This window comes from Procambarus clarkii, chromosome 25 (genome assembly GCF_040958095.1).
Source record: "Procambarus clarkii isolate CNS0578487 chromosome 25, FALCON_Pclarkii_2.0, whole genome shotgun sequence".
In the NCBI taxonomy this organism is placed as follows: domain Eukaryota; kingdom Metazoa; phylum Arthropoda; class Malacostraca; order Decapoda; family Cambaridae; genus Procambarus; species Procambarus clarkii.
In genome coordinates, this window is record NC_091174.1 from 13,244,910 (window position 1) to 13,267,591 (window position 22,682).

Below are 22,682 nucleotides of genomic sequence, written 5' to 3' on the forward strand. Positions count from 1 at the left end.
GCTTAAAAACTTCCCAATCAACTGTTGTTATTGTTATAAACAGCCTCCTGGTGCTTCAGAGCTCATTAACTGTTTAATAATTGTAAACAAAGCCGCCAAAGATAGAGAAAAGATGTACAGGTTCGTAAGTGTTTGCGTAAGTTCTTCGTGAATCTAGCCCCAGCGAGGAATAACGAACGGCTGTAGCAGCTTCCCTCCGGGGTCTAAATCACATCACCAGAAAATAGCACACACGTTAACATAAAGATACACACAGTCAACTCTCCTCAGAGTCGTTAAATGATCTTCAAACCAAACTATGCCTCCAGTAAAGTTAATGTGTAGAGGGTGCCTGAGGAGCGGACACACTCTCCAGTCCTCCTCACCAGGGACAGTCACCAGGACCCGCAATACCTTCATGTATCGTCAAATGTCGACATAAATGATGAAGTTATGGTCAATTTACAAATATATAAATCTGCACAAATAACTACATGCCTACAGTCGTTTAACAAAAATAGGTGGATGGTATTTCTATGGTACACCAAGACTAGAGCTGGATGGTATTGTCACATCTGTGAGGAAAACATTGTCGACTCAAACAAAACAACCATATTCAAAATTTACATTTGAATTCACTTGCAAAACTAACATAAAATACATCGATCCATAACCACCTTGTTGAACTTAGCGGCAGTAAGCTTGCGCATGCGCGCTGAAGCAACACGGTGAGAATTATCACAGCAACAACAACAACACCAACACACATCTTATGGGGACAAGAAAGCAGCATCCGGCTCATTGTTTGCAAGTGTCAACAGATGCCACCTATGTTCTCGGACACTTGTAGGGATTTACCCAGAGAAATACAAGTCCTGGAAGGGAAGATGAGCAAACTGACCTGTTTCCAGAGAAAGGGCGAGTGTTGGCTGTTGGTGGTGATGACGCAGACGAGGTGGGTGACAGAGAGGAGGATGCCTCCGGCCGTGGCCTCAGGCACTCTCAGCGGCAGCAGCGTGTACGTCATGTAGATGAAGAAGAGCGTGGCCCACACTCCCGCAGAAGCCGTCGGAGGTTCGCTGCTGAGCGTCACCAAGATCTCCAGTCCGAAGAATGAGATGAGGATCAGGTAGGAGAAGACGATGAGGTAGACCTCGTTGAGTTTGATCCGCCACAGGAGGACTTCTAGCACCAGGTAGAGGAGAGCGAAGATGGTGAGAGTGACGACCTGGAAGATGAACTTGGCTATGCCCAGGATGTAGATGAGACACAGCATCACCAACACCACCACGATCATTAACCCCAGAAGGGAGATCATGTTCGACTGGTTCATCCGCAGGAAGTATCTCTGGTAGAGCACCTCCACGTGGATGTTCTTGAACTGGTGCGACTTGCACACGCGACTACACAGCGCACAAAAGTCCCACCACCTTCCAGAGTCTTGTAGGATGCTCTCCACTTCCTCCTGTGGTGCCTCTTCCTCCGTAGGGCTTCTGGAGGATGAGGTGCCCACCAGACCGGACTTGTGGTAGTGTTCAATCACCTCCCAGTTGGACTTTTTGGCTGTTTGCTCGCCAGTGGAGGGTCTGGAGCCCAGGGAGGTGTGCGTGGAGCCGTTGGCCTTGGAGTAGCGGAGGGAGGACGACCGTGGCTGGGCCGTCACCGCCTCCTGTAAAAGAAACATAATAGTTATTGTTCCACCCACTGATTGTTCTCACACTATTATATTACCCACGCCAACACACACACACAAAGTTTCAAAGCTTTGAAAGCTTTCAAAGCGTTATATGACAAAGAGTGCTGGGAAGACGGGACACCACGAGCGTAGCTCTCATCCTGTAACTACACTTAGGTAATTACACTTAGGTAATTACACACACACACACACACAAGAGCTACCCGCGCCAACACACACACACACAAGAGCTACCCGCGCCAACACACACACACACACAAGAGCTACCCGCGCCAACACACACACACACACAAGAGCTACCCGCGCCAACACACACACACACACACAAGAGCTACCCGCGCCAACACACACACACACACAAGAGCTACCCGCGCCAACACACACACACACACACAAGAGCTACCCGCGCCAACACACACACACACACAAGAGCTACCCGCGCCAACACACACACACACACAAGAGCTACCCGCGCCAACACACACGGCCAGGAACACGTACAAGTACTAACAGGCTGGTAAGCTTACACGTTGGGCCTCAAATTCAGGCCTCAAAACTCTTCCAAGTGTGAGTGAGTGAGTGAGTGAGTGAGTGAGTGAGTGAGTGAGTGAGTGAGTGAGTGAGTGAGTGAGTGAGTGAGTGAGTGAGTGAGTGAGTGAGTGGAGCGCCGCCGTGTATGAGGACCGCCACTGGTCCTCACCTCACACACTCTGATATTAAACATATTCATAAAGAAGTCATTGTTACTCTTGACATTAACAATTACTTCCTGACAACAATAATAATACAATACGACCAACACCACCACAACACCCACTAACCAAGTCCACCTGTATAATGTCTTACAGCGCCGGCGAGAAACAATGGGCAGAGTGTCTTTCACCCTATGCCCCTGTTACCTAGCAGTAAAATAGGTACCTGGGTGTTAGTCAGCTGTCACGGGCTGCTTCCTGGGGATGGAGGCCTGGTCGAGGACCGGGCCGCGGGGACACTAAAGCCCCGAAATCATCTCAAGATAACTTGTCAAGATAACTCCTACCTACACCCTTACACCACCACCTGTCTTACACAATCTCCTCAACACCTGCCTACACCCTTACACCACCACCTGTCTTACACAATCTCCTCAACACCTACCTACACCCTTACACCACCACCTGTCTTACACAATCTCCTCAACACCTGCCCACACCCTTACACCACCACCTGTCTTACACAATCTCCTCAACACCTGCCCACACCCTTACACCACCACCTGTCTTACACAATCTCCTCAACACCTGCCTACACCCTTACAACACCACCTGTCTTACACAATCTCCTCAACACCTGCCCACACCCTTACACCACCACCTGCACCAGCTAACAAATCTTACACAAAAACGCAAATCACCGTCACTATTTCCTAATGGTCTCCTTGCGAGATATATATATTCAGCTAAATGTTTACTACTCTATAATCTTTACCGGGACGCGAACCCGGGTCCAGCATCAAGCCAGGCGAGTAAGTACTAATAGTCTGAGCTGCCACAGCTACAAATTAGTAGATATAATATTTTTTTACAGAGTTGTTGAGCATAACATGGTAATTTTAGAGACCATTCGAGTTAATTGTATGAAATGTGTAATCTGTAAAATGTACGACACGATATAATAACCGCAATTCTGACCCTTATATACCGTGACAGAGAGGCGGTGGTTGTGTGATGAGTGTGGGGTCCTTGGCTTGACGCTGGGACCTGGAGCTTAACCCGGCCTTCCAACTAATGCTTCTCAGTTTGCCCATTTCGGTCCCCAACGTGCAAATTACAACGTATTATGAAAAGTAACAGCTAACAAAAACCCAAGTTTTCTATGCATGGATGGGTTAGGTGGGTAGGTTGGGTTGGTGCTCTTCTGGTTAGGTTAGCACTTTTTATTTTGTACGTTGTGACAAGTGAAGAGAACGGACATGACGGTGAGGTGGGATCATCGGTTATATACTATTCATCACTCATGCCCGGGGCAGTATGTGGGATCTCGGGTTTGGGCTCCGGTTGCCAACCTCAGGACCACTAGAGGATTCAGCTGAATCCCAAGTTGACGGTGCTGGCTTGGCAGTTCCAAGTGAGCGGGTTCGAGTCCTTCTCAAGACTCCTACCGATTTTCTCATTATTCATCACAATTATCGCGTGGTTGTGCAGTCTGAACACATCATCCAAAATTAATTAATATAAAGGTTAAATGAACAAATCCACAAGGGCCGCGACGAGTATTCGAACCTGCGTCCGGGAGCATCCCAGACACTGCCTTAATCGACTGAGCTACGACAGGGTTAAAAAAAGAGTTGAAACCGAAGTTCTACTGAACTTACTGGATCCTGTAGCCTCTCCGAGACACAAACCAGGGTTTTACACAACTCCCCTCTGCACCCGAGCTATGTCAATAGGCCGTTCTCCCTCTTCGCCCTTACATCATCACACACATTCATCACACTAACGTGATGCATCAAATGAACGGCCCTTGTGGATTTGTTCATTTGATGCATCACGTTAGTGTGATCTCTGTGTGTAATATAAAGGTTGCTTCGTACATTGTATTAATTCATTACCATTTACAAAATAAAACAACAATACCCGATGAAACAACAAAATACAACAAAGGCTCAATATTTTGGACCTGATTGATGTGAAAATTTATTTTCACGCAGCAAAATTTTATAAAGCAGAAGGGACGAAAATTTCCAGAGTGTAATTAACAGGAAATTTCTCAAGGTAATCCGAGGTAATACAAGTAGTTTCATCTTCTTCTTCCTCAAAATGCTTTTTCATGCTTAATGAGAAAGTTAAGCCTAGGTACCTATTTACTGTTAAGGTCTAAGGCCTAAGGTACTTATTTACTGTTAAGGTCTAAGGCCTAAGGTACCTATTTACTGCTAGGTAAAAGGGGCATTCAGGGTGAAAGAAACTTTGCCCATTTGTTTCTGCCTGGTGTGGGAATCGAACCCGCGCCACAGAATTACGAGCCCTGCGCGCTATCCACCAGGCTACCAGGCCCGTGTGTGTGTGTGTGTGTGTGTGTGTGTGTGTGTGTGTGTGTGTGTGTGTGTGTGTGTGTGTGTGTTTACATAAGCCTAGTAATAATAAGGTGCCGCCCACCAAACACACACCGAAACTACGACGTTGGTACAACGTTCGAGCAAGTTTTAACACCACCTAACCAGTTATAACAACCAATATAGCAAGTTGTAACAACGTTCTAATACGTCATAAACACGTTAAGCCAAGATGTAACAACTTTATTTCAAGTTGTAACAAGCGGAAAATAGAGACAGTTTCGGTTTGTGTTTCCAGGCCGGGCTTATGCCAAACGGAAGTACCCAAAACGTCCAAGGAATCGAGCTAGGACCAGCAGACCTACTGATCCTAAGTCGATTCCTTTGACGTTTGATGTTCTTATATCTGATGCCTATATTCCCTAGCAGTAAATGTGTACCTGGGAGTTAGTAAACTGTTATGGGAAGCATGCTGGAAAATAATCAGTCATTAGCTAGAGGACCTCAGTAAACCTATATCCAGCTTTCAGATAAACCTTGACAGAAACACAGGCAGAGTGTGTTTTGCATTTCCATTTATTCTTATCTCTCGAATTCTTGTGATGTGGTTCAAGATGTGGTCACTTACAGATGAAAGTGACCACATCACTGATGTGATGTCTCTTACAGATGTTTGAAAAGTTGGCGAGTAATGTTTTTTTTGGCTAAGTTTTCTGCAGCGAGTGAAGCTTCCCGCTGGAGAACTGAGGCTCTCTCCGGAAACCTCTCTTAATTGGACTTAACTTTTTCCACATTGACGCCCTATAGGCGGCTTCGATAATGGCAGATATGTAATTTGTCCAGCTAATTACTTCAGCAGTTCTTTTGATATTTTTTTATTTTCGCTAATTATTATTATTTTTTGTTACGAATAAAATGTACAGGAAGTTTTCACACATTTTCCCGGCTGATAATACATTGTGTGTGGCAGTTCTGGAGTTGGGGCGAGTGGTGCTGAGCAGGTCTTTGGGTACTGTCGGTGCTGGCGCTGGCTACTGTCGGTGCTGGCGCTGGCTACTGTCAGTGCTGGCGCTGGTTACTGTCAGTGCTGGCGCTGGCTACTGTCAGTGCTGGCGCTGGCTACTGTCAGTGCTGGCGCTGGCTACTGTCAGTGCTGGCGCTGGTTACTGTCAGTGCTGGCGCTGGCTACTGTCAGTGCTGGCGCTGGTTACTGTCAGTGCTGGCGCTTGCTACTGTCAGTGCTGGCGCTGGTTACTGTCAGTGCTGGCGCTGGTTACTGTCAGTGCTGGCGCTGGTTACTGTCAGTGCTGGCGCTGGCTACTGTCAGTGCTGGCGCTGGTTACTGTCGGTGCTGGCGCTGGCTACTGTCAGTGCTGGCGCTGGTTACTGTCGGTGCTGGCGCTGGCTACTGTCGGTGCTGGCGCTGGTTACTGTCAGTGCTGGCGCTGGCTACTGTCAGTGCTGGCGCTGGTTACTGTCGGTGCTGGCGCTGGCTACTGTCAGTGCTGGCGCTGGTTACTGTCGGTGCTGGCGCTGGCTACTGTCAGTGCTGGCGCTGGCTACTGTCAGTGCTGGCGCTGGCTACTGTCGGTGCTGGCGCTGGCTACTGTCAGTGCTGGCGCTGGTTACTGTCAGTGCTGGCGCTGGCTACTGTCAGTGCTGGCGCTGGTTACTGTCAGTGCTGGCGCTGGCTACTGTCAGTGCTGGCGCTGGCTACTGGCAGTGCTGGCGCTGGCTACTGTCGGTGCTGGCGCTGGCTACTGTCGGTGCTGGCGCTGGCTACTGTCGGTGCTGGCGCTGGTTACTGTCGGTGCTGGCGCTGGCTACTGTCAGTGCTGGCGCTGGCTACTGTCAGTGCTGGCGCTGGTTACTGTCGGTGCTGGCGCTGGCTACTGTCGGTGCTGGCGCTGGTTACTGTCAGTGCTGGCGCTGGCTACTGTCAGTGCTGGCGCTGGTTACTGTCGGTGCTGGCTCTGGCTACTGTCAGTGCTGGCGCTGGTTACTGTCAGTGCTGGCGCTGGTTACTGTTGGTACTGGCGCTGGCTACTGTCAGTGCTGGCGCTGGTTACTGTCAGTGCTGGCGCTGGTTACTGTTGGTACTGGCGCTGGCTACTGTCAGTGCTGGCGCTGGTTACTGTCAGTGCTGGCGCTGGCTACTGTCAGTGCTGGCGCTGGCTACTGGCAGTGCTGGCGCTGGCTACTGTCAGTGCTGGCGCTGGTTACTGTCAGTGTTGGCGCTGGCTACTGTCAGTGCTGGCGCTGGCTACTGGCAGTGCTGGCGCTGGCTACTGTCAGTGCTGGCGCTGGTTACTGTCGGTGCTGGCGCTGGCTACTGTCAGTGCTGGCGCTGGTTACTGTCAGTGTTGGCGCTGGCTACTGTCAGTGCTGGCGCTGGCTACTGGCAGTGCTGGCGCTGGCTACTGTCGGTGCTGGCGCTGGCTACTGTCAGTGCTGGCGCTGGCTACTGGCAGTGCTGGCGCTGGCTACTGTCAGTGCTGGCGCTGGCTACTGGCAGTGCTGGCGCTGGCTACTGTCAGTGCTGGCGCTGGCTACTGGCAGTGCTGGCGCTGGCTACTGTCAGTGCTGGCGCTGGCTACTGTCAGTGCTGGCGCTGGCTACTGGCAGTGCTGGCGCTGGCTACTGGCAGTGCTGGCGCTGGATACTGGCAGTGCTGGCGCTGGCTACTGGCAGTGCTGGCGCTGGCTACTGGCAGTGCTGGCGCTGGCTACTGTCAGTGCTGGCGCTGGCTACTGGCAGTGCTGGCGCTGGCTACTGGCAGTGCTGGCGCTGGCTACTGGCAGTGCTGGCGCTGGCTACTGTCAGTGCTGGCGCTGGCTACTGTCAGTGCTGGCGCTGGCTACTGTCGGTGCTGGCGCTGGCTATTGTCGGTGCTGGCGCTGGCTACTGTCGGTACTGGCGCTGGCTACTGTCGGTGCTGGCGCTGGCTACTGTTGGTGCTGGCGCTGGCTACTGTCAGTGCTGGCGCTGGCTACTGTCAGTGCTGGCGCTGGCTACTGTCGGTGCTGGCGCTGGCTACTGTCGGTGCTGGCGCTGGCTACTGTCGGTGCTGGCGCTGGCTACTGTCGGTGCTGGCGCTGGCTACTGTCGGTGCTGGCGCTGGCTACTGTCGATGCTGGCGCTGGCTACTGTCGGTGCTGGCGCTGGCTACTGTCGGTGCTGGCGCTGGCTACTGTCGGTGCTGGCGCTGGCTACTGTCGGTGCTGGCGCTGGCTACTGTCGGTGCTGGCGCTGGCTACTGTCGGTGCTGGCGCTGGCTACTGTCGGTGCTGGCGCTGGCTACTGTCGGTGCTGGCGCTGGCTACTGTCGGTGCTGGCGCTGGCTACTGTCGGTGCTGGCGCTGGCTACTGTCGGTGCTGGCGCTGGCTACTGTCGGTGCTGGCGCTGGCTACTGTCGGTGCTGGCGCTGGCTACTGTCGGTGCTGGCGCTGGCTACTGTCGGTGCTGGCGCTGGCTACTGTCGGTGCTGGCGCTGGCTACTGTCGGTGCTGGCGCTGGTTACTGTCAGTGCTGGCGCTGGCTACTGTCGGTGCTGGCGCTGGCTACTGTCAGTGCTGGCGCTGGCTACTGTCGGCGCTGGCGCTGGTTACTGTCAGTGCTGGCGCTGCCTACTGTCGGTGCTGGCGCTGGCTACTGTCAGTGCTGGCGCTGGCTACTGTCAGTGCTGGCGCTGGCTACTGTCGGTGCTGGCGCTGGCTACTGTCAGTGCTGGCGCTGGTTACTGTCGGCGCTGGCTACTGTCGGTGCTGGCGCTGGTTACTGTCGGCGCTGGCGCTGGCTACTGTCAGTGCTGGCGTAGATACGCAGAAGTGCGTACCTCTTTCACTGTCAAAGTGGGAGAGGTTACGTGAATATGTTGTGGTGGGATGTTGCCCTGGGGACAAATAATGGAACCAGTTAATATTTAGTACCATGGTGCATCATTGTGTGTGTGTGTGTGTGTGTGTGTGTGTGTGTGTGTGTGTGTGTGTGTGTGTGTGTGTGTGTGTGTGTGTGTGTGTGTGTGTGTGCGCGTGCGCGCACCTAGTTGTGTCTGCAGGATCGAGCATTGACTCTTGGATCCCGCCTTTCGAGCATCGGTTGTTTACAGCAATGACTCCTGTCCCATTTCCCTATCATACCTGGTTTTAAAATTATGAATAGTATTTGCTTCCACAACCTGTTCCTTAAGTGCATTCCATTTTCCCACTACTCTCACGCTAAAAGAAAACTTCCTAACATCTCTGTGACTCATCTGAGTTTCAAGCTTCCATCCATGTCCCCTCGTTCTGTTACTATTCCGTGTGAACATTTCGTCTATGTCCACTCTGTCAATCCCTCTGAGTATCTTATACGTTCCTAGACGTTCCTATGTTCCTATACGTGTGTGTGTATGTGTGTGTACTCACCTATTTGTACTCACCTAATTGTGCTTGCGGGGGTTGAGCTTTGGCTCTTTGTTTATTCTTGTTTACCCGGTCGATTCCTCTGAGGATTTTGTAGGTTGTGATCATGTCTCCCCTTACTCTTATGTCTTTCAGTGTCGTAAGGTGCATTTCCCGCAGCCTTTCCTCGTAACTCATGCCTCTTAGTTCTGGGACTAGTCTAGTGGCATACCTTTGGACTTTTTCCAGCTTCGTCTTGTGCTTGACAAGGTACGGGCTCCATGCTGGGGCCGCATGTCCCTAATCTGTGTGTGTGTTTACTATTTGTGCATTGTAGAATCAAGCTATGAGCACCTGGACCCCGCCTTTCTAACCAATCTACATATATTTCTCTCTAACACACGCACATCCCCAGGAAGCAGCCCGTTGCAACTGTCCAAATCTTAGGCACCTATTTACTGCTAGGTAAACTGAAGCATCAGGATGAAAGAAACTGCCCATTTGTTTCTGCCACGGCCTGGAATCGAACCCAGGCCCATAGGACTACGACCCCCGAGCGCTGTCTACTCAGCCGCGAGGGCCCTTATGTGTGAAAACAGCTCAAGTGGAAACAACAAATGAGTGCATAGTTGAACCCTGGGAACACAAGCCGAAACTGTCTTTATTTTCCGCTTGTTACAACTTGTAATAAAGTTGTTACATCTTGGCTTAACGTGTTTATGACGTATTAGAACGTTGTTACAACTTGTAACATTGGTTGTTATAACTGGTTAGGTGTTAAAACTTGTTCGAACGTTGTACCAACGTCGTAGTTTCGATGTGTGTTTGGCGGGTTAAGTTAGGAATAAATTACGTAATTGACGAGAAAGCCATAAATGTATATATAGCTTAAGAGAAAGTCACTAATTAGATGGAAGATATTAACACTTGAAGAGATGACAACGACGCTCATATCTGATCATAAACACCGAGGAAAGAACATGATGAATGGTGCCTGATGCGACACTTATATGAGAAGTGTTGGTCTATTTTGGAGCAGCGCTGCTGGGGCCTAGGTATATATAGCTCATGTGTGGGTACTCTCCTAGTTGTCCTTGCGGAGGTTGAACTTCGGCTCTTTGGTCCCGCCTCTTAATTGTCAATCTACTGGTGTACAGGCTTCTGAGCCTATTGGGCGCTATCATATCTACATTTGAAACTGTGTATGGAATCTACCTCCACCATATCTGCTTAGTACATACCATTTGTTAACTACTCTGACACTGAAAAAGTTCTTTCTAATGTCTCTGTGGCTCATGTGCGTACTCAGCTTCCACCTGTGTCCCTAATCTGTCCTTATCTACCCTGTCAATTCCCATTAAAATTTTGTATGTGGTGATCATGTCTCCCCAAACTCTTGTCTTCCAGTGACGTGAGGTGCAATTCACGCAACCTTTCCTCGTAACTCATACCTCTTAGTTCTGGGACTAGTTAAGTGGCATACCTTTGAACTTTCTCCCGCTTCGTCTTGTACTTGACGAGGTATGGACTCCATGCTTAGAGCCGCATTCTACAAGATTAATCTTGCATGTGGTATACAAGGTTATGAATAATTCCTTACACAAATTTCTAAGGACAGTTTTGATGGTAGCCAGCCTTGCTTACGCCGCTGATGATATTCTTTTGACGAGGGCTTTAGGAGACAGGTTCGGCGTGATATCAACTCCTAGATATTTCTCTCTGTCCGTTTTGTGGAGATCTTCGTCTCCCATTCTGTATCCTGTGTCTTGCCTCCTGTTATTTCATGGCCATGGCCTGCCCTCATGTGTGTGTGTGTGTGTGTGTGTGTGTGTGTGTGTGTGTGTGAGAGAGAGAGAGAGAGAGAGAGAGAGAGAGAGAGAGAGAGAGAGAGAGAGAGAGAGAGAGAGAGAGAGAGAGAGAGAGAGAGAGAGAGAGAGATATTACTGCTATTACGGTTTATGTGTGAGACAGAGCCAAGTGCAACTCGTTAAGACAGTGTGCTCTCAAAAGCCGTGATCAACAAGATGAAGCCACTGCAGGAGCCAGAGAGGTAGATTTTTATTTTTTTGTTTTGCAGAGATATTCCTACGCGGGCCCTAAGCCTCTGGCTGGCCCACTAAGTGTTGCTTGTTTCTGTTTTACTTGGGCGGAGTATGAGTATTTATGACTCGTATGGTCGCTTCAGTAAGATTTTGTCCCATGTGTTTAATAACTTCTTCTCCTCTGTTGAATGTAAGTTGAAATCTTAATGTGTTTGTAACTGTGCAGAGAGGTAGATGACACACCCAACCTCCACGGACGGCTGTTTCATATCACCCCTTTCATATCATTGATATAATTTGTTCAAGTCAAGGAAGCCAACCACAGGAACATCTCAGGACGACCACGGGTTAACAAGGAGGTCGCCTCACAGCCTGGTTGGTCCTCAAGATAAACACTGAGCCACGGAGGTGCAAGTGTGCCGTCTAAGGTAAGAAGCAGAGAGTTATGGTCGCAACTTGAGAATAAGAACCTATACCATGACTGGGAGGCGCAGGTGAGGGGAGTGAGACAGGGATGAGGGGAGTGAGGCAAGGGTGAGGGGAGTGAGACGGGTGAGGGGAGTGAGGCAAGGGTGAGGGGAGCGAGACACTGGAGAGACACTACTGAAGTCATCAAGACTAACTTTTCAAGGAGGCCTTCCGTGTGTAGATCACTGTTACCGGGACACATGGGACACCAAGGGACGGACACATGGGACACCAAGGGACGGACACATGGGACACCAAGGGACGGACACATGGGACAACACCAAGGGACAGGACACATGGGACACCAAGAGACGGGACACATGGGACACCAAGGGACGGACACATGGGACACCAGGGACAGGACACATGGGACACCAAGGGGCGGACACAAGGGACACCAAGAGACGGACACATGGGACACCAAGGGACAGGACACATGGGACACCAAGAACACCAAGGGGACAGGACACATGGGACACCAAGGGGCGGACACATGGGACATCAAGGGACGGACACATGGGACACCAAGGGACGAAACATATGGGACACCAAGGGACGGACACATGGGACACCAAGGGACGGACACATGGGACACCAAGAGACAGACACATGGGACACCAAGGGGCGGACACATGTGACACCAAAGGACGGGACACATGGGACACCAAGGGACGGACACAAGGGACACCAGGGACAGGACACATGGGACACCAAGGGACGGACACATGGGACACCAAGGGACGGACACATGGGACACCAAGAGACAGACACATGGGACACCAAGGGGCGGACACATGTGACACCAAGGGACGGGACACATGGGACACCAAGGGACGGACACATGGGACACCAGGGACAGGACACATGGGACACCAAGGGGCGGACACAAGGGACACCAAGAGACGGACACATGGGACACCAAGAGACGGACACATGGGACACCAAGAGACGGACACATGGGACACCAGGGACAGGACACATGGGACACCAGGGACAGGACACATGGGACACCAGGGACAGGACACATGGGACACCAGGGACAGGACACATGGGACACCAGGGACAGGACACATGGGACACCAGGGACAGGACACATGGGACACCAAGGGACGACTATCCTGTCTCCCGTCCCTGAGCCATGGTGTGGACGCTGACCATTTCAGCCGGATTGGATGAAACAGAAGCGTGACTGATTATACATCGGATGAGGTAGAGTTTTTATAATATCCGGCTTAGACCTCATTATGCGGATTACACGTGTGTATTGACCAGTGAACGGTATCAAGGCGCATTATTGGCTTGCAGCAATACTATGTGTTTTTCACACATCACAACATTTACAAATATATATATATATATATATATATATATATATATATATATATATATATATATATATATATATTATATATATATATATATATATTTATATATACAAAAAATGTACTCAATTGCTTGCTGAACAAGACCACCAGGACCCGTCACCAGCTGCTGCACCAGGACCCGTCACCAGCTGCTGCACCAGGACCCGTCACCAGCTGCTGCACCAGGACCCGTCACCAGCTGCTGCACCAGGACCCGTCACCAGCTGCTGCACCAGGACCCGTCACCAGCTGCTGCACCAGGACCCGTCACCAGCTGCTGCACCAGGACCCGTCACCAGCTGCTGCACCAGGACCCGTCACCAGCTGCTGCACCAGGACCCGTCACCTTAAGAGCACCAACCCTCCCTTATCGGTCTACAGAACAATACAGATAGACTAATTAATGATCTCTGGAGCTGTAAGACGACACTGGCGCCGTACCAGCACACTACTGGTCCCATCGCTAGATTAAGGTTCCAAAGCTGAGCTGTGAGCTCTCGAAATATATATAGTCCAGCTGAAGGAGAAATGATCCTGGTCCAAGAGGATCCCAGGGCTGATCCCTAGAGAATACAGGTCACTTAGGGTCGCATATCTTTTGTCAGAAGAGGAGCTCCACATTGAGAGGCGGGACCAAAGAGCCAGAGCTCAATCCCTGCAAGCACAACTATGTGAGTACACATCTGTTGTTATAGATTCAGCTACTCGGAACAAGTTCCAAGTAGCACGGACTATGGTGAGCCCGTAACTTACCTGACACAGGAGCGGGGCAAGTAGCACGGACTATGGTGAGCCCGTAGTGGACTTACCTGGCACAGGAGCGGGGCAAGTAGCACGGACTATGGTGAGCCCGTAGTGGACTTACCTGGCACAGGAGCGGGGCAAGTAGCACGGACTATGGTGAGCCCGTAACTTACCTGGCACAGGAGCGGGGCAAGAAGCACGGGCTATGGTGAGCCCGTAACTTACCTGGCACAGGAGCGGGGCAAGTAGCACAGGCTATGGTGAGCCCGTAACTTACCTGGCACAGGAGCGGGGCAAGTAGCACGGGCTATGGTGAGCCCGTAACTTACCTGGCACAGGAGCGGGGCAAGAAGCACGGGCTATGGTGAGCCCGTAACTTACCTGGCACAGGAGCGGGGCAAGAAGCACGGGCTATGGTGAGCCCGTAACTTACCTGGCACAGGAGCGGGGCAAGAAGCACGGGCTATGGTGAGCCCGTAACTTACCTGGCACAGGAGCGGGGCAAGTAGCACAGGCTATGATGAGCCCGTAACTTACCTGGCACAGGAGCGGGGCAAGAAGCACGGGCTATGGTGAGCCCGTAACTTACCTGGCACAGGAGCGGGGCAAGAAGCACGGGCTATGGTGAGCCCGTAACTTACCTGGCACAGGAGCGGTGCAAGTAGCACGGGCTATGGTGAGCCCGTAACTTACCTGGCACAGGAGCGGGGCAAGTAGCACGGACTATGGTGAGCCCGTAACTTACCTGGCACAGGAGCGGGGCAAGTAGCACGGACTATGGTGAGCCCGTAACTTACCTGGCACAGGAGCGGTGCTGTGTACACTGAGTACAAGTGTCACTCTAGAGATTTGTATTTGGTGGAGTTTCGGCCATATAGCAGTGAGGTGCCAGGTAGGTTACTCGGCACCAAAGATTTCTCTACAACACGATCCACAGTGGTTTTACATCCAGGTCTCTAATTAGTGTTGGGTGCACAGGAGCGAACAGTGAACGCTCCTCCGTCCATACCTATCCAGGGTTCGAACCCGAGTCGTCCTCGGGAGTTCCAACACCTTACACCCATAGAGCTGTACAGACATGAGGTGCTCATTTATAAGAGGTAAATGCACCGATAAATGTATTAAAATGGCTAAATGTAGACTAGTTTAAGAGCGGCAACATGGCAAGGAAAGATTAATAAGAGGAACGTTGCCATTGTTGGGGAGCCTCGCCACATCATGGCCGGGGAAGGTGAATACGCTACAACCTTTGATGGGCTCCGCCTTCCAAGTTAATTTTAGATGCATGCATTAATAATGTAGAGTTGCCACACCACAGTCCCGTGTTGAAGCTCTTGTCATAAAACACAATTAAGTGATTTTAAACAGTTATATTTCCTATCATTTTTAAGAAGACAATACTTATTTCTTACCATTTTTCCAAGTGGCCTGAATTTCTGGTTGCCGTGAATAGCGAGAGTTGGTTGTGCCTCTCGCATAAAATACACAACCTGTTACATGTGACAGATTAATGTACAACGTATACACAACAAATGCTGATAATTTTGTCCTTTCTTATGGAATACCATATTACCATTAATAATTATGTGGTCTATAGAAACAGCTGTGCATCAGCTTATCACCGCATTCTGTCTTGCTATCACCTCGGCTCCCCTTGCCAGGCACCCAACCACTTGGGCTAGACGGTAGATCGACGGTCTCACTTCATGCAGGTCGGCGTTCAATTCCCGACCGTCCAGGTGATTGGGCACCATTCCTTCCCCCCCGTCCCGTCCCGAATCCATATCCTGATCCTTTCCCAGTGCTATATAGTCGTAATGGCTTGCGGGCTTTCGCCTGATAATTCTTCTCCTTCCCTTGCCAGGTATAACCAGTTATAAAGGTCCTACTTCGATATCTTGTGATAACGGTTGTGCGTGTGTAAGGAAGGACTGATGCTGGTTAATGAGTTAGTTGAAGCTTCACTCTGCGAGGACGCAGGAGGGGGGAGGAGGGGGGAGTGTTGCAGAGCCGCCAGGTGTCACCACCTGACTGGTGGCTCTTGCTCCTGGCAACACTGCAACTGCAGGTTGAAGGTGAGGGTGTTGTTTGCTGCCGTCACAGACAAGACCAAGAAGACAAGGTAGAGTTGCGGGGGGATGGTGACGGTCTGGAGGGTGACAAATAGAAGGATCTTCTTGAGGTTATCTTGAGATTATTTCGGGGCTTTTTAGTGTCCCCGCGGCCCGGTCCTCGACCAGGCCTCCACCAGGAAGCAGCCCGTGACAGCTGACTAACACCCAGGTACCTATTTTACTGCTAGGTAACAGGGGCATAGGGTGAAAGAAACTTTTGCCCATTGTTTCTCGCCGGCGCCTGGGATCGAACCCAGGACCACAGGATCACAAGTCCAGTGTGCTGTCCGCTCGGCCATCCCTCGACCAGGATGAACAAGGAAAGGAAAAGAAAACCGGAGGAGGAAAGCGAAATGAAAGAAAGAGTGGCAGGGGAGAAGAGGAGGTGGCACAGTGGCAGGGGAGAAGAGGAGGTGGCACAGTGGCAGGGGAGAAGAGGAGGTGGCACAGTGGCAGGGGAGAAGAGGAGGTGGCACAGTGGCAGGGGAGAAGAGGAGGTGGCACAGTGGCAGGGGAGAAGAGGAGGTGGCACAGTGGCAGGGGAGAAGAGGAGGTGGCACAGTGGCAGGGGAGAAGAGGAGGTGGCACAGTGGCAGGGGAGAAGAGGAGGTGGCACAGTGGCAGGGGAGAAGAGGAGGTGGCACAGTAGGAGGAAATACATGTAGGAGAGAAGGTGATAATGCTAAAATAGGAGGAAAATAGGGGTAGAAAAAGTATAGGTCAACAGAAAACTAAAAGCATGCCATGTTAAGTATGAGAAAGTATTAGGGAGGTGGGGAGTGGTGTGGGCGACCTGTGTATGGTGTATGAACACGGGCAGTGCTCCGCCGGGGCTCCTTCAGTTATGGTGGGTGTAACTAGGCCGGAGCAGTGGTCCCTGGTGGACCCCTCCCTGCACCCAGTGGTCCCTGGTGGCCCCCTCCCTGCACCCAGTGGTCCGTGGTGGACCCCTCCCTGCACCCAGTGGTCCGTGGTGGACCCCTCCCTGCGGCCAGTGGTCCCTGGTGGACCCCTCCCTGCACCCAGTGGTCCGTGGTGGACCCCTCCCTGCGGCCAGTGGTCCCTGGTGGACCCCTCCCTGCACCCAGTGGTCCGTGGTGGACCCCTCCCTGCACCCAGTGGTCCCTGGTGGCCTCCTCCCTGCACCCAGTGGTCCCTGGTGCCCCCCTCCCTGCACCCAGTGGTCCCTGGTGGACCCCTCCCTGCGGCCAGTGGTCCCTGGTGGACCCCTCCCTGCACCCAGTGGTCCGTGGTGGACCCCTCCCTGCACCCAGTGGTCCCTGGTGGACCCCTCCCTGCACCCAGTGGTCCGTGGTGGACCCCTCCCTGCACCCAGTGGTCCCTGGTGGACCCCTCCCTGCGGCCAGTGGTCCCTGGTGGACCCCTCCCTGCACCCAGTGGTCCCTGGTGGACCCCTCCCTGCACCCAGTGGTCCCTGGTGGCCCCCTCCCTGCACCCAGTGGTCCCTGGTGGCCCCCTCCCTGCACCCAGTGGTCCCTGGTGGACCCCTCCCTGCACCCAGTGGTCCCTGGTGGCCCCCTCCCTGCACCCAGTGGTCCCTGGTGGACCCCTCCCTGCGGCCAGTGGTCCCTGGTGGACCCCTCCCTGCACCCAGTGGTCCGTGGTGGACCCCTCCCTGCACCCAGTGGTCCCTGGTGGACCCCTCCCTGCACCCAGTGGTCCCTGGTGGCCCCCTCCCTGCACCCAGTGGTCCCTGGTGGACCCCTCCCTGCACCCAGTGGTCCGTGGTGGACCCCTCCCTCCACCCAGTGGTCCCTGGTGGCCCCCTCCCTGCACCCAGTGGTCCGTGGTGGACCCCTCCCTGCACCCAGTGGTCCCTGGTGGACCCCTCCCTGCACCCAGTGGTCCCTGGTGGCCCCCTCCCTGCACCCAGTGGTCCGTGGTGGACCCCTCCCTGCACCCAGTGGTCCCTGGTGGACCCCTCCCTGCACCCAGTGGTCCCTGGTGGCCCCCTCCCTGCACCCAGTTGTCCCTGGTGGACCCCTCCCTGCACCCAGTGGTCCGTGGTGGACCCCTCCCTCCACCCAGTGGTCCCTGGTGGCCCCCTCCCTGCACCCAGTGGTCCCTGGTGGACCCCTCCCTGCACCCAGTGGTCCGTGGTGGACCCCTCCCTCCACCCAGTGGTCCCTGGTGGCCCCCTCCCTGCACCCAGTGGTCCGTGGTGGACCCCTCCCTGCACCCAGTGGTCCCTGGTGGACCCCTCCCTGCACCCAGTGGTCCCTGGTGGCCCCCTCCCTGCACCCAGTGGTCCGTGGTGGACCCCTCCCTGCACCCAGTGGTCCCTGGTGGACCCCTCCCTGCACCCAGTGGTCCCTGGTGGCCCCCCTCCCTGCACCCAGTAGTCCCTGGTGGCCCCCTCCCTGCGGCCAGTGGTCCCTGGTGGACCCCTTCCTGCGGCCAGTGGTCCCTGGTGGACCCCTCCCTGCACCCAGTCTTCCCTGGTGGCCCCCTCCCTGCACCCAGTGGTCCCTGGTGGCCCCCTCCCTGCACCCAGTGGTCCCTGGTGGACCCCTCCCTGCACCCAGTGGTCCGTGGTGGACCCCTCCCTGCACCCAGTGGTCCCTGGTGGCCCCCTCCCTGCACCCAGTGGTCCGTGGTGGACCCCTCCCTGCACCCAGTGGTCCCTGGTGGACCCCTCCCTGCACCCAGTGGTCCCTGGTGGCCCCCTCCCTGCACCCAGTGGTCCCTGGTGGCCCCCTCCCTGCGGCCAGTGTTCCCTGGTGGACCCCTCCCTGCACCCAGTGGTCCGTGGTGGACCCCTCCCTGCACCTGGTCCCTGGTGGCCCCCTCCCTGCACCCAGTGGTCCGTGGTGGACCCCTCCCTGCACCCAGTGGTCCCTGGTGGACCCCTCCCTGCACCCAGTGGTCCCTGGTGGCCCCCTCCCTGCACCCAGTGGTCCCTGGTGGCCCCCTCCCTGCGGCCAGTGGTCCCTGGTGGACCCCTTCCTGCGGCCAGTGGTCCCTGGTGGACCCCTCCCTGCACCCAGTGGTCCCTGGTGGCCCCCTCCCTGCACCCAGTGGTCCCTGGTGGCCCCCTCCCTGCACCCAGTGGTCCCTGGTGGACCCCTCCCTGCACCCAGTGGTCCGTGGTGGACCCCTCCCTGCACCCAGTGGTCCCTGGTGGCCCCCTCCCTGCACCCAGTGGTCCGTGGTGGACCCCTCCCTGCACCCAGTGGTCCCTGATGGACCCCTCCCTGCACCCAGTGGTCCCTGGTGGCCCCCTCCCTGCACCCAGTGGTCCCTGGTAGCCCCCTCCCTGCGGCCAGTGGTCCCTGGTGGACCCCTTCCTGCGGCCAGTGGTCCCTGGTGGACCCCTCCCTGCACCCAGTGGTCCCTGGTGGCCCCCTCCCTGCGGCCAGTGGTCCCTGGTGGCCCCCCTCCCTGCGGCCAGTGGTCCCTGGTGGCCCCCTCCCTGCACCCAGTGGTCCCTGGTGGCCCCCTCCCTGCGGCCAGTGGTCCCTGGTGGCCCCCTCCCTGCACCCAGTGGTCCCTGGTGGACCCCTCCCTGCACCCAGTGGTCCCTGGTGGACCCCTCCCTGCGGCCAGTGGTCCCTGGTGGCCCCCTCCCTGCGGCCAGTGGTCCCTGGTGGACCCCTCCCTGCACCCAGTGGTCCCTGGTGGCCCCCTCCCTGCGGCCAGTGGTCTCTGGTGGCCCCCTCCCTGCACCCAGTGGTCCCTGGTGGCCCCCTCCCTGCGGCCAGTGGTCCCTGGTGGACCCCTCCCTGCGGCCAGTGGTCCCTGGTGGACCCCTCCCTGCACCCAGTGGTCCCTGGTGGCCCCCTCCCTGCGGCCAGTGGTCCCTGGTGGCCCCCCTCCCTGCGGCCAGTGGTCCCTGGTGGCCCCCTCCCTGCACCCAGTGGTCCCTGGTGGCCCCCTCCCTGCGGCCAGTGGTCCCTGGTGGCCCCCTCCCTGCACCCAGTGCTCACACCACGCTTCCCGTCACACACACACCGAAACTACGACGTTGGTACAACGTTCGAACATGTTTTAACACTTCCTAACCAGTTATAACAACTAATATAGCAAGTTGTAACAACGTTCTAATACATCATAAACACGTTAAGCCAAGATGTAACAACTTTATTACAAGTTGTAACAAGCGGAAAATAGAGACAGTTTCGGTTTGGGTTTCCAGGGACAACTATACATTTCTCGACCAAGCCTCCGGCCACCAATCCAAAAGTATAAGACCAGTTAAGGTTAATGTTTCAAAGCTCAACAGAAAGATATCAAGTCTTCCGCGAAAGGAAAAATTGTGATGCAAATTTGATTCTAACATTATACGAAAGATGAAAGCATTATTTTTTCTTTTACAATTACAGATACGTGGTGGATTAATTGATACGTCGGCTCAGTGGTGGATTAATTGATACGTCGGCTCAGTGGTGGACTAATTGATACGTCGGCTCAAGATACGACGCCTCGAATATTCATACCTATAAAAGAGAATGTCTGTTTGCCCAAAGTTGGAGCCCAGACGCTTTGGGCTAGCCTCATCTAAATCGACAGGGGGGAATGGTCTGAGGTAAGGGACGGACATAGGCTGGTCGGGGTACGCCGAAGTTAAATGCTTTACGAAATATTAATAGTTAAAAACACCCTTAGGCCATTTCAGGTTCAAGTGGAAATTATGGCGTATGAATTAGGTGATATTGCTACCGAAAGGAAAACAGTGGAAAGAAGAAGAGAAAGGAAAGCATCTGTGACCCATATATTTCGGGAGGACGAAAATATAGCGATAGAGATGCAGGAGACAGACAGACCCGGGCAATGCCGGGTACCCCCCTCCCCCCCTTAGTCCACCTATATAAGAGAGAATGTCTGTCCATGGCTGGAAGCCAGAGGCCTGTGGTTAGCCTCACCCAACAGTGCAGGGTGAATAGTCTGGGATATGCGACTAACATAGACTGGTCCGGGTCGGTTCTATTGGTCCTATTAGGAGAGGGCGGGCCTAATTGTCATCGCCTTCCCAACAAGTAATCAATGAAATGTGGCTGGCCGAATCCCTAGATTTATTTATATTTTCTAAGAGGGAATGGGGGTGAGGGGGGGATGATGACTGGTGAGCGGGGTGGAGAGAGAGAGAGAGAGAGAGGACAAGTGGAGAGAGGAGGAAGGAGAGGTGAGAGAGGGGAGATTGACAGAGAGAGTGGAGAGGAAAGGAAAACGGGTGAGAGGGAATGAGGAGATTGTTGGAGAGGGAGAGACTGAGAACGGGGTAGAGAGACCCGGGCACAGCCGGTAACCTAACTAGTTATCTATAATGTACCCACAACAGGGAGAGCGAGCACTTTGCCACGTTCACGACACGACCCATCAATTGTAGACTCTTACTGAAGCACGAGACAGACATTAGAAGCAACAATGTTTTAATACAATCATATATGTTCAACCAGTCACGAAGGCAGACGGAGTTACTTAACTTGCAGGCTTTAGGCTTAACAAGCAACCTGCCAACCCACGTATAAAACTATTCTTGTCTAACATATCACGTGATGCGTATCTAGGTACTAGAAGGATGAAGACATTTTCTTAGCATGAGAAAGTCAGTTACTGCCCAAAGGAAGTATTAATACTACCAAACTAAGCATTTATCAAGAGAATGCGCCAAGCCGAACGTTACTCGCAGGACCAATATGAAAGCTGATGAGATAATTAGAAAATATGACGTTCAAAATAATACCATAATTCAAAGCCAGGGGAGGGGGGTAGACAGCTAAAAAGAATCATACACTTAAGTACTTTTATGAACAATTTAAAGCTGCAATCCCCTCTAAGATTGGTCTCTTTCTTAAGGATGAATAACCATTCATTGATGACTTAAAACATAAATGGTTTTATTTAATAAATGCATTATTCTGTGTGAGACGAGTCAGTTCACACAGGAAATTGTCTGACCAGTCTGTTGGTCCTTGACAATTTAAAAGTCACTCCTCATATGTTGGCAGAGGTCAAGTCGTGTCAGGTGACCTTGCCCTGTACTATGCTGATGCAACCCGTTCTCGCAAATTTAATAAGTCAATATTGACTTATTAAATATGTGCATAGGTGACATACTTAACATAATAGATACCCTTAAAAAGATTCATAGAAAACACCGACCTTACCTAACCTTGTTAGTATCTTAAGATAAGCATCTTATTGCTTCGTAATTACAATTATTACCTAACCTATAATAGGTATAGGTTAAGTAATAATTGTAATTACGAAGCAATAAGATGCTTATCTTAAGATACTAACAAGGTTAGGTAAGGTCGGTGTTTTCTATGAATCTTTTTAGGGGTATCTATTATGTTTAGTATATCACCTATGCACGTAGTTAATAAGTCAATATTGACTTTACGAATTTGCGAGAACGGGTTGGCTGATAACTGTAGACTCTTGCCTGTGTCTTTCCGTCAAAAGAGCCGCCTTGTCTGGTGCGAGAGTAAGACAGCCGGGGACTATTTCTGGAAGGTGGGGTTCTCAGCCTTTGGTTCCTCTTTATAAGGCGAGCAATTGTACACTGACGAGGAGACAAGGATCCTCGCTCCACCTGCGGCGCCACCAAGCTGTCCTCTTAAAAATAACGTCGCTTTTGGCCGTTTGTCCGTATGGCCGAAAATGAACGTAATTTCAATATGAAAAAAAATGAAAAATAAATTATGGACTTTTTTTTTTCTCAAAACAGTGAGTTGAGAGTCCTCTGATAGGTTAGGTGGGCAGAAAATTCTCCTTACGTTTCAAAACGTCATGAATGAACGTCAAAATGTTAATTGAAAGTTTCCTCTCCTAACCTTTCCGAGTAAGCCGGAGGACTCAAACAGAGACCGGGACAATACATCATTTTCGTGAGCC

At 52.8% G+C, this 22,682-nt stretch overlaps 1 protein-coding gene across 5 annotated transcripts in view; it reads right to left on the reverse strand.

The window, feature by feature from the left end:
- Positions 1-22,682, reverse strand: part of LOC123756565 (adenylate cyclase type 5) — an 814,648-nt gene that overhangs the window by 276,916 nt on the left and 515,050 nt on the right. For all 5 annotated transcript variants that reach the window (XM_069331338.1, XM_069331335.1, XM_069331336.1 and 2 more), the window contains one exon: positions 881-1,648. In XM_069331338.1, the coding sequence (XP_069187439.1) occupies positions 881-1,648 (768 nt within the window). The remainder of the gene's footprint in view (positions 1-880; positions 1,649-22,682) is intronic.